Here is a 22472-nt window from a genome sequence, read left to right on the forward strand (position 1 = left end):
AGACACAGTTTTCTGTGAATATCTCGAGAACCGTAAGGTTTAGGGGGACCATTTTTTTTTTTGAATGTTGATCTCAAGGGGCCATGTCAACCCATTCCATAACCCATTCAACCCATCCTCATTTCATGTATAGCGCCACCTAGTTAAACACAAAAAAGTAAAAATGAGGTGTTGTAATCGCAGGTATCTGTGACCTAACATAGTCAAAACTGCACGAAATTGGAATTGCAGGATCATTATGACACCCTCTGAATGCATGCCAAGTTTTGTGGAATTCCGTTCATGGGGGGGCCACACAATAAAATGTTTAATAATTTATGTTACTATACACCAACTGGCCTGTAGGTGGCCGGAGACAGTTTTCTGTGAATATCTCGAGAACCGTAGGGCCTAGGAGGTCCACCTTTTTTTGTATGTTGGTCCTAAGAGGGCATGTCAACCCATCCCATTACCACTTATTTCATGTATAGAGCCACCTAGTTAAAAAATTAAAAAAGCAAAAAAATTAGGTGTTTTCATCACAATATCTCTGGCTGACATGGTCAAAACTGTACAAAATTGAAAGTGTAGGATCATTATGACACCTTCCGAATGCATGCCAAGTTTTGTGAACCTTCGTTCATGGGGGGCCTTACAATAAAATGATTTATGTGTACATTTAGTGACCGTACACCAACAAGGATTCCCGGGACACTGAAAGACTGGGGTAGACGAAACTTGGTGGGCATTTAACCCCATATGGATAGCATGGAACCATCGTTTTTCGTTTTGATCTGTAGCCCCCCCGCTGGACTGGACCCCCCCAGACAGGGCAGACACAGTTTTCTGTGAATATCTTGAGAACCGTAGGGCCTAGGATGACCAATTTTTTCTGTATGTTTGCCTCCAGGGGTCATGTTAACCCATTCCATGTGCACACATGTGCATAAGCAGATATACACGCACACACATACATTCACAGTAATCATACGTATGACACATATTCAAGAATTTCTCAGAATTATGAACAGGCAAGATGGGGGTGGGGTTGTATAAAATGAATTTTACATGTGAAATCTATGAACTAATCATGTTTTGGTACTTGTGTAGCAGATACCAGTGAGAATTGAGTGTGGATAATGCAATTTAGTGAGACAGTTAGAATCATATAGGCCTTTCAGCGTGATTTATTTTTGTGGAAAAAATGTGCTGGACTGGGCGGCGGTCATATTTTGTACCGCTCTGCGGTACATCTAGTTTTCTTAGAAATCAGAACAGGTAAAAATGCTTGAAATGTAACAATTTTGGAACTTTGTGTGGGAATAGTAGGTGCATAAAGACAGCATTCCCGCACACCGACACATACACTCCAACACGCACACATAGCAAGTCCAGCCCAGTGAGGTGAAGCACGCACTAATCCCGGCGCAGTGAGCTGCCTGCAACAACAGCGCTCGGAGAGCAGTGAGGGGTTACTTCAGCCGTTCCTACTGATCGGGGTTAGAACCGGCAACCCTAGCGCTAACCAGTAGGCCACAGCTGCCCCCAATTTTCAAATATTCTTATATTATAGAATATTCAAATATTCACTCAATATGTTATTTAAATGACTTTATATTGAATTAGATTAGATATTTTCCCCAATGTATTTTGCCGATTTCAATTATTTATTAGGAAAACAATAACACCTAAATGTTAAGATTATATAAGAAGACAACAGGTGTTTGCTACTTTAAAGCCTGAGCTACTGTTGAACCATGTCCTAGGGGTATGTAAAATCCAGCTCTTAACTTTCTATGAGTCCAAGTGGCTGTGTAAATGATCACCTGCTTTCAACATTTAGGAACACCATTTCTCACCTCAGCAGAGTCTGATGTGAGTCACGTGTGGAGGGTTAATGTCTTCAGACTCATCTGTTCAGCTGGAGTGATTGTGGCCGGTGCTCTGGTACTTGCTGCTACATACTCCTTCAATAGAAAAGGTAACAGCTTTGAGTGTCTTTTTTTATTTGTAAATAAAAAAATAATTGAAGTCCAATACACACATCTGTAAGAATTGCCTGTCATGCAGCTGAAACAGCTTTTCTCAGTACTACCTTTAAATGTACAGTTGGCAGGGATAAAGGAGTAGACGCTGAGGATTGTGAGTAAGTTATCTTGTACTTCCATTCTTAAAAAATAATTCTTACAAGAATTTAAAAAATATATTATCAATATCATGTTCAGCAACTTCAAAAATTGCAGACATAAAATGTAACACCATTGAACTGAATCTCTTCTGATGAAATGTTTTCTCACAAAAAATAAAATAAGGGACTGAATATTTACATTCTACTTTCCTATTTTTATGTTTTTCAAAAGTTTAAATATCAATCAGTCATCTCCCAGACCAGTGCTACAGAAAAGTCGCAGCCAGGACCTGGAATCAGATGGCCCCCAGAATAGGGCATGTGATTATGAAGTGGCATCAGTGTAACCATATAGCTTTAGGCCTAAGCAGTTCATTAACAAAAATACTGTAGAGGGACTGTTTCAACACTCTGTTTCAACACTCTGCTTTGGAGACTTAGTGAAATGTAGTGCGGTGGTAGGGTAGTGGTAAAAGAGGGTTAGCATGTAGTAGTCTGAAAAGTTGGGGGTTCAATTCCCGGCTTCCACTGTTGTGCCCTTGAGCAAGGCACTTCACACCAAGATGCTCTGAGGTCAATGGCCTCTGGTAATATACTTGTCATATGTAAGTAGCTTTGGATTGAAGTATCTGCTAAATCAATAAATATAATGTGTTCTTACCAATCTAGTTTCCTGTGTTTAAATATTTTATTGGCAATAGGCCCAGTTTAATTATGAAGAAATAAAACAAAAGAAATGTGCTGACTCGTTGGACATTTGATCTTACAGGTGATTACTGAATTAGAAATGGGAAATGACTGAATCCTGAATCTCTTTAGGGGAAAGGAGCACAGGAGTTAGAGAGATTAGAGAGAATTTTTAACATGATCTAGGATAGGCCATTTCTACTCTAGCTGTAGGCTTTCCCCCCGGCATTGCACTGTGCTACTACTTTGGTGGGCACTGTTCCCACCTATGTTGGCCGGCCATCAAATGATTGACCTCTTTAGAAAGCTTCGACCCTGTATTTTTTTAGGAAACATCAGGAAACATTTAGGAAACATCAGAATTAATGTGTGATTTGCTGGCACAGAGTTACAGAGGCTAGAATTTTACAACAAACATCTTTGAACTGACCACAGTTCAACACTAATTCAATTGAGAAACACAACAGCCCTAGCACAAGGTCTTGTGAAGCAATGTGTAAAAGTAAATCACTCTAGAAGAAAGATGAGTAGATTACACAGTTATTTGTAAAGGTATGGCCATGTGTTTGGCAAAATGCCCTATGGAGACTAGGGCTGGGCGATATGGCTGAAAACTGTATCATAGTGTTTCATATCAGTCAAAGTGTTTCATATCAGTCGATATCGATAATTATTGATTTTTTTCTCCATTGGACAGGCCCGTTTGAGTCTTGGAAAATACTTTTCCATTTACATCGGGATTGAGATGATGTATGGATTCCCAAGAGTCCAAGCTTTCAAATGGTGTATATTAATACTATGCTACATAGCACACTGCCTCAGAACAGGTTCTTCCACTCAGGCTAAAATGACCTTTGTGTTGATACATTTTTACACATTAAATATACAGTCTTCACAAAGGTTAAAAAGAATATGTGGAATCATACTTCGTTAATCAATGCATGTAGCAGATTTTTAATGTATTAAACTAAAAATCATTTACACAACACCTTCCAATGTGTCAAAACCAAACAACTGTGCTGAAAGTGCTCATGTCACTCCTCTACCCCAATACTGCTCTTCAACAGTTCACTTCCTGTCTGTTGGCTGTACATGTCAAGTGATGGCTAAAAGTGAGCCTTCTACTGGTTATTGTTACTGTGTGACACCCAACTACATCTGATTCTTTGCTCTGCTCCACTCTGCTCTGCATCTCGCAGAAATGGGACTCTTTCTCATTGTAATATGTGAGTACATATTTCAGGCATTTATTATTTATTTGACATATTTTTTTGACATATTTCAGGCATTTATTATTTATTTGACATAGGCCTAGTATGAATCATATTAGCAATGAAATTTTTTTTTTTAAATATGTGTTTTAAAATGCTTAATTCAGATCCTTCTAATCAGTATGTATTCTTTTACCAAGCCTTTGTGTGTGTTTTGGGAGCATCTTCTCAGACAGGTATATAAATTGTTTTTCAATTGAAAATAAAACAATAACATCACTTAGTAGGATGCACTCAAATCACTTCACATAAAGAAAGTCTATCCTGAGCATACTTTATCATTTTAGATATCAGCCCAGCCAAAATCTTTTCAAGTACAACTCAGGTGTTAGATGGGGACACCTTGGAACTGAGGTGTGCCATTTTTCACAAAGATGTAGCTCATAGGGGTGAGCTAAACATGTATCTCTGCAAGAATGGAGTTGGAATCAAGATTAAAATAATTACAGGCTTAAAAGAAGCAAAGTTTAGGCTTCCAGATGTTAAGAAAGAAGACTCTGGGAATTACAGTTGTGTGTACTCAAAAGATAAACATGCAGCTCCTGCAATAACTGCTGTTGGCCAATATTCCATGTTCATCCATGTCACAGGTAATTTTTATTTTCATCCTTTAAGTGCACTGTTTGTACAAAACCATATGCATGCAACATTTCTGTAAGGAGTAGCAGTCGGATTGATCAAATTCAATGTCAAGTCATACAAGGATGGTGATTTGATGTAAAGCAGCAGTGTTTTTTTTTTTTTCAGTGTGTTTATCCTTACTTTTTCAAAAATGTATCCCTTAATAAGCTGCACCTGCAAAAAAACTTCCAAGGTGTGAAGGCCTTTTCTGGCTTCAATGTAAACATTAGTTCATATTTTACCATTACCATTTTCTTATGTTTCAGACTTTGTGGTGGCCAGTATTTCTGTAAGAAACAGTCATACATTTGAGGGCGATGATGTGGATGTCATATGTACTATCAAGGCCAAAACCCAGAACACATATGTGTACATGTACGTGTATCTTTGCAAGAATGGGACTGGAGTCAGCATAGAGGTAGCTCAGGCAAAGGAAACCATTTTTACACTCACACAAGTCAAAAGAGAAGACTCAGGCCATTACAGCTGTGTGTGTACTCATTAAACAAATATCATCCTGGCAACGTGACTTTGACAAACGAAAACTACATTCTCATCACCATTGATGCATTGAAAGGTATCAATAGCAAAACACTGTAAAAATGTGCATTTTAATTCAATGGATCCTCTTTGAGAACAATTTGGAGGAGCAGATGTTTTGTTATCTAATTCAATAGAGATGGATGTCCATCAGTGGTGGGTGAATGTCATCAGACTTCTGTGTTCAGTTGGAGTGGTCACTGCAGCTGTGGCCTTTCTAATCATCAGTAATTTCTGGAGCAGAAAAGGTAACAAAGTAATTTAGCATTGTGTTGTTTCATTTGCATTTTCAGTGTATACAGATGTTTAATCAGACACTTGAGTCTGAATAGAAACAAATTAAAATCACCTTGTGATAAAAATTTATTTTCCATTTTTTTTCTTTTGTCACTTTCTGTACTCAAGAGGCAAAATACATTGTTCAGTACAACCCATCTACCAGTAAGTGCCCAGACCTGAAGCCTGAAGACAACAAGCCCAGCTGCATAGAGAGCTCTGTAGAGATGGCACCGACGTCACTGCCCCTAACCACGTCCACAACCTCGGAATCATCTTTGACCCCACCCTCTCCTGGATACCACAAGTTAACCACATCACAAAAACTGCCTTCGTCCACCTCCTCAGCATTGCACGACTCCCCCAGCCTCCAAGCCCTCATCACCTCCAATCGACCTTCTCTACAGCTCACCTTACAAAACTATCAACAAACTTCAATACGTCTAGAAGCAGCGGTAGATGAAGTACTCAATTTCTTTACTTAAGTCAAAGTATAGATACTCCTAGTCAAAAATGACTCTACTGCAAGTGAAAGTTGGCATGTCAAATTTTTACTTAAGTGCAAAGTACAACGTATTTCTCTAGTGATGTGTTGTATAATGTTTATTTTGTCGATGATGTAGAGGCCACAGACTGAAATGAAATGCACATTCTTCGGTTGGTCACTTCTTGCTACTGATAAAGCAAAACTGCCCATTTTCAATAGCCCTGTTGTTCAAGGCCACTGTGCTGTTGGTAGGAAAAAAGAGCAAGAAAATTCGGTGCAATATTGACCATTGTTGTACCAAATCTTAGTTAGCTCAAACAACAGGTAAAATGAACAGTTTTTTTCTGTTCATAAGCATAATTATGTACGTTTTTTAATTGCACTGGGATGCCAGCTTTATTGAATCAAGTTTATTACCTAGTCAATCAACATGACTTTTACAAAAAATATAATTTCTGGTTCCTATCCTTTGGCTTGTAAACAAATCAACATGCGTGGTGTTGGGGTTGGGCTCTGAAAAAATCCCTTGTGTGTGTTTATAGCGACTTATTTAACATGTAGGCCAAGTTAAAAGGAGATGTATGGTGAATGTCACAAAGAATTATCTGCATTACCTACCATTGCCATCATAACCACTGCCAAGTTTGTATTGAGTTATTGACAAAATTAAGATAACACAACAGTATGATCTACATGTAAACTGAATTTTTTTCTCCTACACACACCAACACTGAAAAACCCTCACACAGACATTTTCAATCCCTGTAATTTGGTAACTTGTTCCCTGATTGGGAAATTGAACTGTGTCCAAATTGTTCAGAAGCTTCGAAACAATTCCGACACCTCAGAGCTGTTTAGGGTGAAACAAATCTGTCAAATGCTTCGTATTGGAGATGTAGTCTTTAAGGTTTGTGGCTCGCTGTGTTACCTGTGTTCAGTCTTTGTCAAAAGCTACATGTAAGCAGTCATGCCCTTGGTCAATTACTGGATGGGAGACCACATGAAGTCACAATAAAGAGAATCTTATTGCTGCCACTAGTGTTCTCTAAATCACTTTCTTCTTATAAAACTCTCGATTTTTGACCATTCTGAGAGTTTAGTTGAAACTGTGTGGTTAATGATGAAGTAAGAAAACTTATAAACAGATACGATCTGAAACAATACCTTACAAATCAAACAGGGATCGAACCACATTTGAGCAGCCTGGGCTACCCTCACTAACCACTACACCATCATGGTTATTGCTTAATAAAAGTCTACACTGTTAATTGAACGCGCGGGCACGCCTGCCGACACCGGTGAAATGCACCGAAGGTTCACTTAACTTTGGTCACATGACATGGGGATTTTGAACGATGTTTCGAAGCAGTGGTCACATGACATGGCTGTTTTGAACCACGTTTCGAAGCAGTGTTTCGAAAGCCTCGACACTGATTCAAGACGTCGGTTTCGAAAGTCACACCCCTAACAGTATGGATCATCCCAAAGTTTGGGACAACCAAACAGCAGTGCAAGCAAATCTTTATTGTTACAGTAGGTTACCATAAGTGTCTTTTCTAGGCCTATCGCAAATGGTCCCTGGTCCAACTTACCGTGATCAAAAATTCATAGTTTACCCACCTCTTATTTGACCACTACACCCCTGAATAAAGGCATTGCTTTCATTGCTTTTTTGAGATGTGATTTTGTGGGAGAAAACTCTTATATTCTTTTATCACCATGTATGTTTATTTTACCATTGTATTAAGTGCTTATGCAAACATTGCTTCAGAACCTTGTATGACCTTAGGTTAAGAGAAGTTGCATCGCACGACTGTCTCAGACCAGTTTGACCATAGGCTTAGAGAAGTTGCACTGCCCGACTGCCCGCGACTGGTTCTTGTTTTATAAGTTACAGTACAACTTCCACCTCCATGAAGCGGCTAACCACATCTCAACTGTGAAATGTCAGACATCGATTAAGCAGAAGTGAGCAGAGCTTACAGCCAGATGTCGTCACTGTAACCTAAATGTGTGTACTGAGTACTGGCCCTAAAACCTGCTGTTGTCTGTTTGTGGCAAAATATATTTATTTTTCATTCCATAACTTTGTTCCATAACATGTCTGACCAAAAACATTAGTATCATAAAAAAACGCTTGATTTCAGTACATTGGTTGTAATTTTAGCTCGTAAATGACGTCTGCGATCAACCCAACACCATAGATGGCATCTCTATCTATTACTCACAAAAAACTCCCAAGGTTTCTTCCTTGGTAAGGGAGTTTTTCCTTGCCCCTGTTGCTCTTGGGTGCTCCTTGTTGGTGCCCCCCACCCAATCCCAATCCTCCCCCACCTTTTTTATGCAGCCCTTGCCACTTAATCTCCCCCCCCCATTAATGCACAAATAGGCTGACACCAGACATAATTTCACTGCATTTCTTACTTCCAGTAACTATATGCATGTGACAATAAACTTCCTTGTATCCTTGTATCCTTGTACTCAGCCACTTCCTCTGTATTTTTCTGCATGACTATGTTACTAAAACTGAGCCACCTTCAGTATCACTGTGAGGTCAAGTTAATCTTGTCATTCAGCCGCCCTTGTCTCAGCTATGTGGCTCCGACTACTTATGCTATGTGAGTATGTTACGGCATCCGTATGAATGTTTATATAATGCTTTAGTTGTAGTTTGGTTCAGCCTTCAGTTTCTGACAAACTTGAAGAGCAATATAAAAAGCCACTAATATTTTATAATTTGTTGACAATATGATATTTAATTGGAGACCTAATTCAGAACATTTTCACCAAGGCTTCTTCAACGAAGCCTTAGGACATCTAAATGCCTCTTCTCAGGCAGGTATGTCAATGATTTGTTCTGTATGTTATATCACGCGTATTCAATATGTCATATACAGTACCAAATCATTTATATTTATCAGACATAATGTGCTTCGCTATATTTCAGAATTCAACCCTGCGGTAATTTTTTCACAAACAACAGAACTTCTGGAAGGGGACATCTTGCAATTAAAGTGTATGGTTTTTATGACAGAAAAACCAAAGGACGCATTATGCATATACCTCTGCAAGGACGGTGTCGCGACCAGAATAGAGAGAATTACAAGGTCAAAGAGCATTGTGTTTAAAATTCCACAAGTTGCGATAAAAGACTCTGGTAATTACAGCTGTGTGTATTCAACAGAAAAGCAATTAGTCCAACGTGTTACAGCTGTAGGCCACAATACTGTCTTCATCCAAGTCAGAGGTAATGCGCCAAAATGCATTTTTAAATTATTTTATTATTCTTAAATGTACTTTGTGAACAATAGAGTACTGAAGCCATGACGTAGCATTGTCAAGGCAGCAAACTGAACTGGATCAAACTGAACAAATCAATCTAACCATAATAGTCACCATAGCGGTGGCTTTCTTAATCTATATCAATAATTTTACAACGTTTCCAAGACGTTAGTAAAAACAATTTACATTGTAGGAATCACATACTACAACATATATTCATACCAACAAGATCAAATTTGTGACTACAGAGTTTTATTATAGCATGGGTTTCCTCCGAAAAAGAGACCTGCATGTAACTTCACAGCATGCGGTTAAAATCCTTAAATTCACGGACGTGTCTTGGCTTTATTTTTGAGACAAAAAAAGGTCACACTTAACAGCCGCCAGTCTTTGATGAGACATAAAATATCTTTGATAAGACGTAAAACACATTTAAATAGCTATAGCCTACATTTAAAACTATTTATGAGCTAGAAATGAAGCCACATGTCTACATTCATTGCTATTTAAGCCACTTCGAAAGTTTGTTTAGATCCAGTGACACTGCTATCATGGAAAAGGAACATCACACTTCGGTACTCTATACTTGATTTAAAACAAAACAAAACAATATATATATATATTTGGTTATGTTTCAGAATTTGGTTTGGGCAACATTTATCGAAGAAATGCTGTCATATTTGAGAGTGCCAGTGTGGATCTGATATGTTTTGGTGTCGAGACCAAAACAGACAGATCTTTACACATGTACTTGTGCAAGAATGGAATTGGGGTCAACATGGATGTGGCTCGTTCCGATGGGATAGCCATTTTTATACTCGGACAAGTCAGAAGAGAAGACTCTGGCAATTACAGCTGTGTGTACTCAATAAAGAAACATCACCCTGGCAACGTGACTTCCACAAATGAGAGATCTGTAATCATCCAAGTAACAGGTGATGTATTATAAAGGCAATTACATGCAATTACAGGCAATTACTGCTGTGTGTCCTCACTTATGAAAATTAGGTAGCAATATGAATTTGTTGAAACACGATGTTGAACAATATGAATTTGTTTGACGAAATTAAATCTACATCACTGTCCAGAATGTAGCCTACTGTACTATGGGCTCAATAGCACATCTGTAATGAACACTCTTTAAGGGTTATATAGATAAGCTGATGTTACTTCACCTGTTTCAATATAGAGATGGATGTCCATCAGTGGTGGGTGAATGTCATTAGACTCTTGTGTTCAGTTGGAGTGGTCATTGCAGCTATGGCCTTTCTGACTGTTCATAATTTCTACAGCATAAAAGGTAACAATGCCATTTATCATTGTGGTATCACTTCATGCTTTTAATTTCATCAGCATTTCTAGTCTACAAATGGTAAAATCCGACTCTATGTGGACACCACACAGTCAGAGTAATGATTTGGTGATAAATCTATTACATTTCAAAATGTCTTTAATTTTTTTTTTTTAAATTAGATTTAAATTGAAATTTGTGTAATTTAATGTGTCACTTTCTTAAAAAAAAAAAAAAAAAAAAAAAAAAAGCAATGTTCTGTGCAACGAATGCTCCAGCAACGAGGTCAAAACCAGATGACACAAATAGCAGCTCTAAAGAGACTCAGCAGCTCACACAAGAGAGAAGAGAATCCAGACAAATACAACTTTCTTCAACTGTTTCACCACAAGGGGAAGTGTCATAAAGACTTCAACCTAGCATTCACAACAATCTTCATTATTTTTCAATTAAATTTACTCAAAGTCACTCCCCTGAACCAACACATGTGACTGTACATGTATTGATTTGGTATTTCTGTCCAAAGTATCTTAGAAGTCACGTGGATAATATTTGTTTGAATGCTCTGCATGTATTGGTCTATGATGTTGTATGTTACATGCACAGTAAATTCAGATCAATACAAAAAAGTAACAATGTACACATGTAACTTGCAGAACAGAAATAAATATTTATATTTAATTCAATAGTTTTAAGTTTTATGTTTATGCTTTCATTTAAAGCAAAGAGTCCATGTACAACTTCAACCAGCAATGATGCTTTGATATATGTTTGATATATACTGTATACCGCATGAATAAACATGTCTTGCAACTGAAAAAATGGGTCATTACACATTCCTCATGTTAATCATAACCCTGAGCCTCAAACTATGCTGCTAACAAGGCTAACAGAGGTTAAAGTTATTTTCCGCAATGGGCGATTTTAGGATCTGACCTTTGGGGGTATTCAGCCCCCTGGAAACACCTGACATCCGCTCTTGACGAGGAATTATGAGGCTACTGAATTTAATCCAATTTATACATTTCTTAGAAATTTAATATGCATTGAGACATGAACCACCTTCCTCCATGCCATGGACAGTACAGTATTTCTGTATCCTATTTACACAGTGCTGAAACACATTGGTTTTCAACGTAAACTACACATGGTAAATATGGAAAATTGATGGTAAAACAATTAAGACATCCATGAAATGACACTAAATATAATGTACTTTATTTTTTATGGGTTATTAGTGAGGTGGTTAACAATAAATGCCCTTTTCCCACCTGCTTCTTCCAGGTCTTGCACCCCCTGTGTGGCCTCTCTCTCCATCCTCCTCTCTCTTTACAGTACGTACATACAAACGTCTTGTAAGGAAGTAGTTATAAACCTTTATAATAATAAATAAAGCAAACAAGCCCAGTGGGCCAATTTCTGGGGTAAATAATTTAGGCCTACATTATAACCTGCCAATGTGCAGTGGAATAGAGCAGTTTTAAAAGATTGAGTAAATAAATATGGGAAAATGTAATTAGTGTGGCCAAAAAGATGCTTATTAGAGTATGGCCTTCTTGACTACCTGTTCATGTTCTCACCTGTTTCATCTTGTTCTCTCTCCTTTTCTCTCTCTCTCTCTCTATCCTTGTCTCCCCTGCTTTGTACTGTCCATCAAAAAGACAAAATAATACAGTATAACAACTAACAACAAATAAATAAATGCTAACTCATTAGCATGTAGGCTATTCATTTATATTAGATACTCAATGGCATTACATTTTCTCACCTGCACCTAGCTGTTTTATTGTTTAAAAAGAATGTATGTCCATCAATGGAAAAGCAGACATTTGCAAAGGGTTAATGTTCCAGTGTTTAAGATGGCATCCTATAGTAGCCTATAGTGACATGGATCTCCTTTCTATCAACAGCCAGTATGGAAAGCAGGCTTATGTAGTGTAAAAAAAGAAGATTCATGTCATTCAAATGCTAGCACTATGTTTAGTCTGCTAGCACTATGTATATCGCCCTGTTGCCTGCTTCACGTCGTGGAAAATCACAATAGCTGTTCAATAAAAATCTAATTAGCACTCTGATACAACCTGATCCAAGAAGACACACTCACAGACAGACTTGAGAGAGCTGCCGTTGATCACACAGTTTTAATTCACACGTACTGACAATAGACACAGCCTGACAAAGTCTGACCATGCACCACAAAGCCGTAGAGTAAATCAAGAGGTATCTGCAGATAACCTGTCCCCCTTGAGAAAGTGCCCACAATCTGAAGTCTAATCATGATGCCATGTTCTTTATACGATGCATAATGTCACAGGGCCTCCTAGTTTCCATACATCATGTCAAATCAGAAATCGAGGTTCTCCCCCTTGACAGGTGATTGACATGCTGACAAGTCAATCAGGGCCCTGGTCAACCTGGTCACCTAGTTCCATTTTGTTGATTAGTCATCATCATATAATGTTTTTGTGTTTTGTGCACAAATGAGATGTTGCAATGGCCCTGTCCCCTACATAAAGTGTTCCTAACTATCCAGACATATCACATGAGTTTTTTTAGAGGGCAGTGCAACAAGTTTCTACCACAAAGTGATGCGTAGGCCTTCAACTGTTCAGACATATCACATGAGTTTTTAGGGGAGAGTGCAATCATTTTTCCACTGCAGAGTGATGCATAGCTTTCTCAATGGAAATTTACCACATTCACCAACCTGACTAGAGACTAGGCTTATTTTGTGCCACATTAACTTACTGATAGACTTGCCGCTGCCGTTGCCGCTGGGCAACAATTTACTCTTTTGAATTGAATAGCTAGCACTAGCTCCTAGCACCCTAGCTTATCATGCTACGAATCATTACAAGCCTATTCTGCGAACTTAAACATAAACCAATTCAAGAAGAGTCATTGATAAAATCGTCTTGTGGTCAACTACCATTTCATAGACATCTGACAGATTATATCAAGGTCCTAAAATGAAGCATTACCTGGGCCCAGTTTCCCAATAACGACAGAGACACGCTCTTAAGAGGGTTTTCTACGATTCATCTTACGATCGTTCGTTTGGTTTTTCTGACTGTTTCCCCTAACATGCTCAGAAAGCATGAGCGACGCGTGCACTGCTCTTAAGATGCTCTTAAGGGGAGCTGTCCACGTTAATAGTTCTGAAATATGCTCTGATTTGATGGTGATGTTAGGTGACTGCACGTCACAGCTATAGGCCTACCGTTTAAACTTGTTAATCTACACATTAATTCACATCAATACGAAAATAGTTTCTAGAATACTTTGACATCTGCATCCCAAGTAGGTTATATACCACACACAGACATAAATAATTGTAATTATTTAAGATAAGACTGTTGCACCATGCAATAATTTTTCGCGGTGTCACTTAAGAACACGTTTGAAGATAAGAAAGAAGTCGAGTAAGAAAGACAGACTAAACCACATGTAGGCTACAAGATAATGGCAAAATATTCTGGCAACGTCTCGTTTCATAACTTGATTGCATTTTTGTCTGCTTTTCATCACATTATTATGACCATTAAATGTAGGCTATGCTATTTAATTTGCACGCTAAAATCTGATTCATCACAGGTAAACACAATAAAGAATGGGAACGGACGTTGGATTATGTATTCTAAGTTGTTATTTACTCTGTATGTCCTGTTGGTGACCTCAGTGAAAAGTACTGTTAAGACGCTCTTAGCCGGTAACGAAAACTCTGGAGCACTCGTAAATCTACGAGTGTTTTCACAACGTTCTTAAGCTACGATGGTTTCGGGAAACAGTCGGCAAATCTTAAGACATTCGTAAGAGGGAATTTACGACGCTCTTAGGCTTAAGATGCTTTCGGGGAACTGGGCCCTGGTCATTAGTGTTTCACACTGCTGCTTTCGTCGATTTTGTACGGTTCTACAGCTGCACCGGAGGTTATCTGCCATGCCTCTAGGAAGGTTATCTGCCATGCCTCTAGGAAGGTTATCTGCCATGCCTCTAGCGACGTTTGATGCGCTCAGGATGCATTCTTTGTTTAGTTAAACAGGAGGCGCCCACCCACCAATCAGAGACAAGAGATTCATGTAGGGATGTTTTGCTTGATTTTTTTCTGGCCCATTTGAGCCTGTTACCATTTTCTCCGTCTCCAAACAAAAGAAGTTTGCGGGGGGGGAAAGGATATACAATTTGAGGACTAAACGATAGGATGGGTTAAGGCAAGTTTTGGATGGGCTTGAGCCACCCCCCCCTCCCAAAAAAAAGGGCTAACTCGCGCTCATTATTCTACCTGGTCATATCAAAGGAAGAAACCCTATTCACTTCCAGTGTTGGGAGTAACGCGTTATAAAAGTAATGTAATTACTGTAATATATTGCTGTTTGCGGTAATGTAAGGCATTACAAAAAAATTGGGTAATATTTTACTCGGTACAAACTTCAGTAATGCGCGTTACAATGCATTTTAACCCGAAATTAAATGGTGTTTTGTTTTGATACATATTCGCAAACACCACTGCGAGAACAACAGAGGAGAAAAAATCTGCGCAAAATAGTAGAACGTTATCTCCTGATACTTGTTGAAGATGACTGTGGCTGCAGCAGACTCGAAGTCGGACTCTAGAAATTGCGCAGCAATAAAGCAGCTGGGCCTGACAGACTGTGCCCAAGGCTACTCAAGGCCTGTGCTGCTGAACTGGGGGAGCCACTGAAGCACATCTTCAATTTGAGCCTACGCCTTGGACAAGTTCCAACACTGTGGAAGACATCATGTCTCACCCCTGTCCCTAAGAAGCCACACCCTAGTGAGCTTAATGACCACAGACCTGTCGCTCTTACATCACATGTGATGAAGACAATGGAGCGATTGGTCTTAGGCATGCTGAGACCCCAGGTATGCCATGCACTAGACCCGTTACAGTTTGCTTACCAGGAGAAAGTGGGCGTGGACGATGCCATCACTTATCTTCTACACAGGACACATTCCCACCTGAACAAGGGGAAAAGTGCTGTGAGAATCATGTTCTTTGATTTCTCAAGACAGAACCGTAGGGCCTAGGAGGTCCACCTTTTTTTGCATGTTGGTCTTAAGAGGGCATGTCAACCCATCCCATTACCACTTATTTCATGTATAGCGGCACCTAGTTAAAAATTAAAAAGCAAAGAATTAGGTGTTTTCATCACAATATCTCTGGCTGTCATGGTCAAAACTGCACGAAATTGAAAGTGTAGGATCATTATGACACCCTCCGAATGCATGCCAAGTTTCGTAAACTTTCGTTCATGGGGGGTCTTACAATAAAATAATTTATGAGTACATTTAGTGACCGTACACCAACAAGGATTCCTGGGACACTGAAAGACCGGGGTTCACGAAACTTGGTGGGCATGTAACCCCACATGGATAGCATGGAACCACCGTTTTTCGTTTTGATCTGTAGCCCCCCCGCTGGACTGGACCCCCCGAAAGGAGGGTAGGGCAGACACAGTTTTCTGTGAATATCTTGAGAACCGTAGGGCCAATTTTTTCCGTATGTTTGCCTCCAGGGGTCATCTTAACCCATTCCATGTGCACACATGTGCATACACAGATACACACGCACACACATACATTCACAGTAATCATACTTAATACACATACTCACACAGTAGACATATGTACGCATGCATGCACATGCACAAACACAGACACATACGCAGGCACACACACAAGCACACACACACACACACATACACACACACACATAAACATAAAAATGTACACGCACACATGCACACAAGAATTTCTCAGAATTATGAACAGGCAAGATGGGGGTGGGGTTGTATAAAATTAATTTCACATGTGAAATCTATGAATTAATCATGTTTTGGTACTTGTTGTCTAGCAGATACCAGTGAGAATTGAGTGTGGATAATGCAATTTAGTGAGACAGTTAGAATCATATAGGCCTTTCAGCGTGATTTATTTTTGTGGAAAAAATGTGCTGGACTGGGCGGCGGTCATATTTTGTACCGCTCTGCGGTACATCTAGTTGTTAATATTGTGCTATCAATGTAACTCAAACAAACAAGAGCTGGCAAAAGGGCATTATGAGAACGTAAAGATCTATGCTCTTAAAGTGACAGTGCACCATTTATAAGTAAAACAGCATTTCTTCAGAAATTAATGTTTAAAAACACACAGTAATGGTCTGTAAATAATAGGCCTTTTATTTTACTTTACTGTAGGCCTAGGCCTTAAAGTTACAGTATTTCTGTCACAATTGACCAGACTTTAACCTTTTGTCAGTTTTTAACAAAATTCTGACTGTGATTGTTCCTTGTATTGCATCATGAGCACTGCACCTATTGCATTCTACTGTTGTTAGCCTTAAGCCTAGCTCATTCATTATGCTATACCACATCACCCTCCATTCTACTGTTGTTAGCCTTAAGCCTAGCTCAGTCATTATGCTATACTATGCACATCTCCCTCCATTGGAAGAGCAATCAGCTGCATTGTGCGTAATAAACTGCATTTAGAAAGGCAAATCCATATTTCTAGATATTTTGGTGAAAGTAACTTAAAAGTAATGCAATAGTAGTGTAATGCCTTACAATTTAGAGACAGTAATATTATAATGTCACGAATTACTTTGAAATGACAGTAATAAGTAATACATAACACATTACGATTTTGAAGTAACTTGCCTGTTGAATACTGAGTTGGGTTGAGTGATTGCAACTTTGCGTTTTTGACTTCCTCTCAGCCATCACATCTGCCAACATCCAACCCTCACCATTAGCCTACTCGCCCTGTTTGATGTCCTACCCCGAAAACTAATTTGCATGTGAAAATATAACCTTGCCACAAATTTGCTGAGACTGTTCACCAGAAGCCTGACATTTCTGTAAGGCTTATCTAGTTTTGGCTTTTCTTTCTTGTATAATAAGAGCACAGCTGCTTGTTTTATAAAATATTCAACAAATTAGTTATGTTTTACAAGCATTTGTTTCTAGTATGTCAGTTACATCTTTAATTCAACTTTTCAACAAAGATGGAAAAAAGACCCATCACTAACCAAGCCACTTCCTGTTTGTACTATTCCTGGTGACTTCACAGTGGCCTTATGGGCTAAAAAGTCTCCTTCAGTGTTACTCAGTGAGGCCCCGGGCTCAGATCAACTTCTTCAGCTCTGCATGTCTCAGCAATGTGGCCCCTACTCCTTATGATCGGTGAGTGAAATGTTGTAAGTTGAAGTTGAAGATGACATGAACTATGCATGGTGATTTCTATGTATTTTAGACATTTTAAAAATACAGAGGACAAATTTCCTTCAGAAATATAACTTAACTTAATTTAAAATTATAACCGAATTGCATTCTTGAATTTGACCACTAAGTATACATTAGCAATATATTTTGATGTTAAATATGTATTTCTTCCTTGATAAAGCCTTTTCATGTCCATCGTCTTCTCTGACAGGTTTGTGAAATTTAATTAGTTTGTCTAATTCATATTTGATACGTTAATATTACACATATTTACACAGGGACACTGGTATTCAGTGAGAGTTGGGGTTGCATAGCATATTAATGCTGCAAAAATCACGCTATCAAGCTCATAATTCCTGTAATGAACATCACACACACACACACACACACACATGTTATGAATCCGTAGGCTACGCAATTGATATATTTGTAATCAAAATAAATGAAATATCGGGCTGTATGTTTCTGCATTGCTTCAACAACACACGCATCTTCTATTCTACAGTAGCATACACTTCAGGGTTCCATACTCTTTGGTGGCAGTCTTTTGGCAGTCAACTTGTGCAAAAAAAGACCTGTTGCTGACCTCATGTACCTGATTGTGGATAGAAATAGCTACATGCAAAAACCAGAAGCAAATGTGACATTTGTCACAAAGTCAGCCAGAATGGAGAGGCGGTGGGGTTTGGGACAGCAACGTAGACATCAGGATTCAAGATTCAAGTTTGAATTAATATGCTCTTCATGATGGATTTTAGCCTAAATGCAAAATTCAATATCTTAACCAAGGAATATCTTAACCAAGGAATTATATAGGCTACTTTTTTATATAATACTTTGAATACAGTTTCTACACAGAATCCAACAGATTACCAATGACACCATTATGGTTATTGATTTCTTATGCACCAAAGGAAATGATAACAAATCCCAGGCTAAATGCCAGTTGAATTTGGAAGGGCCACAATAGTCCATATGGAAAAGCAGACACCAAAGAGGAGGGAGAGAGAGAGAGAGGGAGAGAGAGAGAGAGCTCCAAGATGTGGAAAAAGAGACACATTTTCATACTAGAGTTTTCCTTGTCTAAATTCTGGTGAGATTTGGAGCATAATTTAACCCCCTTGCTCTCTCATAAGGGTGCAGCTCCCTCAGCTCTCCTACTCCCAGCATCCCTGTATGTTAAAAATGATGCATATATTCATGGATCATGGAAGCCTTTACCTTAAATTTCAGATGTACATCCTGCTGAAATCTTTGCAAGCGAGCCTGAAGTTTTAGAGGGGGATACTTTGGAGCTAAGGTGTATTTTTCACACGAGTGGAATTCATAGGGCTGAGCTACACATGTATCTTTGTAAGAATGCAGTCAGTATGGAAATACTTAAGGCCTCAAAAGAGACTACATTTAGGCTTCCAGATGTTAAGAACTAAGACTCTGGGAAGTACACTTGTGTGTACTCAAAAGCTAAGCATGTAGCTGAAACAGTGACTGCTGTTGGCCGAAATTCTATCTTCATCCAAGTCAAAGGTAATGTGCCATTTTCATACTTTAAAACAAAACCGTTCCGGTACAACACAGTGATATGATGTTCAAATTCAAGTTCAAGTTAGTTTTAATTACCCCTTATAGTTGCTCAGCTAGCAGTTAAACACATTCAACATGCACAAGCAACAACAATGCATACAGCACACCCGCTAAAAAAAAAAAAAAAAAAAAAAATTATCCAGCTAATGAGGAGCTAAAGATGGCATGTTGGTCAGGCAACCAATAGCAGTGGGAACAAATTAGTTGTTTTCTCCTTTGGTCCTACATAGGGTGCCTTAGTATATCTGCACCCTAAAGGAAGTAGTCTGAACTCACTGCACAGACAGTGGCTAGTATGAGCAGTGATTGATTGGGGCTTTTTGTGATCCTAATTCTGTACAATTTAGGGAGGTTGTTGAATTTGAGACCTGTAATCTTGCAGCACAAACTAACAATACCCTCATATATACAGTCTATGCTACAAACCCATCAGTCGCGCTAGTGACGTTAGCTCATTCACAGCCACACTAGATTGTACAAGCATACCAGCAACAGGTCTTGGGCTTTCCTTGCCAAAGAAAATACAATGAGTCAGAGGATTAAACACATCAGGTAAGTTGTATTCGTCCATAGACTGTACATTACATACTGTTAAGTGACATAGCAGGCAGCAAGATGCAACCGTTAACTAGCATAACAGCTCTTATCGTTTCATTACGTTGGTGACGTACATCGTTCGATACGAGAGATGTAGTCCACTGAGTGGATTCGCACAAAACCAACATAACTTTTGAAGTCTATCGAACAACAGTACTTTCTTGACGTGAAAAATTATCTTTTAAATTCACACACATCATATGTGAAATTTGTGGCACAATTCAAACTGGACCAAAAAATAATTGTTATCTCTCCATTAACTCCCATTCATAATTTTTTGAAAGATAGGTCCCATGGACCGGAAGTAGAAGGGGCGGGACTTCACCACTCTATTCTGTACAATTTAGGGAGGTTGTTGAATTTGAGACCTGTAATCTTGCAGCACAAACTAACAATACCCTCCAGTCTGTTCATTTTACCAACCAAATGACCCAAACCAGCAGATAAAAGAGAATGACAAAACAGACTCAATAAAAGTGAGGTCAATGTTAAAACTCCTAAGTTTGTGTTTGTGCGTGTGCTTGTGAGCTTTATCACAGACAACATCACTGTCTGGCTACAAGGTTTGTTTGCTGTCAATTAGGCTGTATATACACAGCATTGATGCACAGTTCAGATTTTTTGCCTATATCTGATTTGTTGGACTGTCTGTTTATATCTATGTCTCAGAGTGGCCCATATCAGATATCTGTGTTTACATGGGTCACTAATTTGATGAGACAACCCGCATGTGTCCCAGAGGTATTTTGGTCACCAAAATGAAAGCAAACATACAGACATCACTGCAAATGCAAAAAATGACAAGTTTGTATTATTAGGTTATTTCAGTGGCTAATTGTTTACTTTCGTTTTCCGTTTTTCGTTACTCAAGTGTCTTGAGTTGTGCTCAAAATAGGATAACAGTTTTATTAAAAAGGCAAAAAGGAAAGTGGAGATTCCTTATTGCAGCTTTTCCATCTCTGTTTTTATTTTAATGTCACCATTTTACCAGTTGTGTACGTGAAAATAACTTAAAGGGCCCTATCGTTTGTCATTCGAACATTATTTGGATCATTTTCCCTTTTTTTCAGGCTATGTTTTCGAGTGTAAATAAATTTTTCTGAAGGTTTTTAGTCAAAGGCTGCCATTGACATAATGCTTTTGGTGTTGACATGGCCTTTGAGAAATATTTTCTGCTTCTGCTTTCAGTGCTCATCTCGCAACCGAATTCCACCGGTTAGAGAGAAGGGGGTCGCGAGACTTGGCCCATGTTTTTTGGGGGGTCACCAGACAAAAAGTTTAAGATCCACTGGAATTAAGAAACATAAGAACTACCCTTTTGAACAATTTGTCCAGTGACTGATCACAAAATCACGTCATAAAATTAGCAAATGTGGACTGGACACACCTTAAATGTCTTTAAACTTTGTGTCTCTGACAGACTTTTCAGATTGCCAAGATAAGGCCCTATGAGTAAAGGAAATGTGGAAATGTGAAAAGGTAAAAAGATTGTGGCCATTTCCAACTATGGATAAATTGAAAATGTCAGGGAATATCCAATCTGCCCATTTAGATGGCCGTTACAGATTGCCACATATCCGATTCATATCTAATTATAAATGAAGCCTGAAACAGATCTGGAAATATCGTAATCCATGTGTTTTTTTCCTGTTTACATGTTTATGCTGCACATTGGTACTATGGCACATACGAGTAAAAAAAAATCAGAATTGGTCACATGACAGTGTTATTGGCCTAGATACTTACTCTTGCACAACTTAATTAGTCTGATCATTAATTAAACAACTAGATGTTACCCTATACAACAATGCTCGATTGATGTAAACATATGTTGTTCTTATGTTTTAGACTTTGTGGTGGCTCATATTTTTGTAAGAAACCCTCCTGTATTTGAGGGTGACAACGTGACCATGAAATGTACTAATTTCAAGACCAAAACAGAGAAGTCTTTGTATATGTACCTTTGCAAGAATGGGATTGGCATTGAGGTTGCTCAGGCAGAGGAAGCCATTTTTACACTCAGACATGTCAGAAGAGAAGACTCAGGCAATTACAGCTGTGTGTGCTCATTAAAGAAACATCTCCCTAGCAACATGACTTCGACAAATGAAAGATCTGTCATCTTCCAAGTCTCAGGTAATATATCATAAACAAGTTTATCGGTAAGAACAGCAAGATTGGTAAGGGTGAACAAAGATGTACTGAATTTTCATTAACAGATCATGTCAGGGCTTCAATAGAGATGAATGTCCATCAGTGGTGGGTGAATGTCATCAGACTCTTGTGCTCAGTTGTAGTGGTCATTGCAGCTGTGGCCGTTCTGATCATTCATCATTTCTATAACATAAAAGGTAAGAATTGTTACATTTATTAAAGATTAATGTAATTTAATAATCACTCCTAGACCTACACATTTCTACATTGTAAGTTTCAGTGTCAACAGTTGGTCAATTCATATTTATTTGTGGAAAAGATTTAGTTTTAG

At 38.6% G+C, this 22472-nt stretch overlaps 1 protein-coding gene across 1 annotated transcript; it reads left to right on the top strand.

Annotated features, from left to right (window-relative positions):
- The first annotated feature begins 8553 nt into the window (after positions 1-8553).
- LOC125286686 lies at positions 8554-11212 on the top strand. The gene is made up of 6 exons (XM_048231911.1): positions 8554-8607; positions 8781-8828; positions 8937-9236; positions 9910-10206; positions 10461-10571; positions 10814-11212. Exons 1-6 carry the CDS (start codon positions 8583-8585, stop codon positions 10966-10968), a joined length of 936 nt encoding a protein of 311 aa, XP_048087868.1. The 5' UTR covers positions 8554-8582; the 3' UTR covers positions 10969-11212.
- Positions 11213-22472: the final 11260 nt, after the last annotated feature.

This window comes from Alosa alosa, chromosome 21, assembly GCF_017589495.1.
Source record: "Alosa alosa isolate M-15738 ecotype Scorff River chromosome 21, AALO_Geno_1.1, whole genome shotgun sequence".
NCBI lineage: Eukaryota > Metazoa > Chordata > Actinopteri > Clupeiformes > Clupeidae > Alosa > Alosa alosa.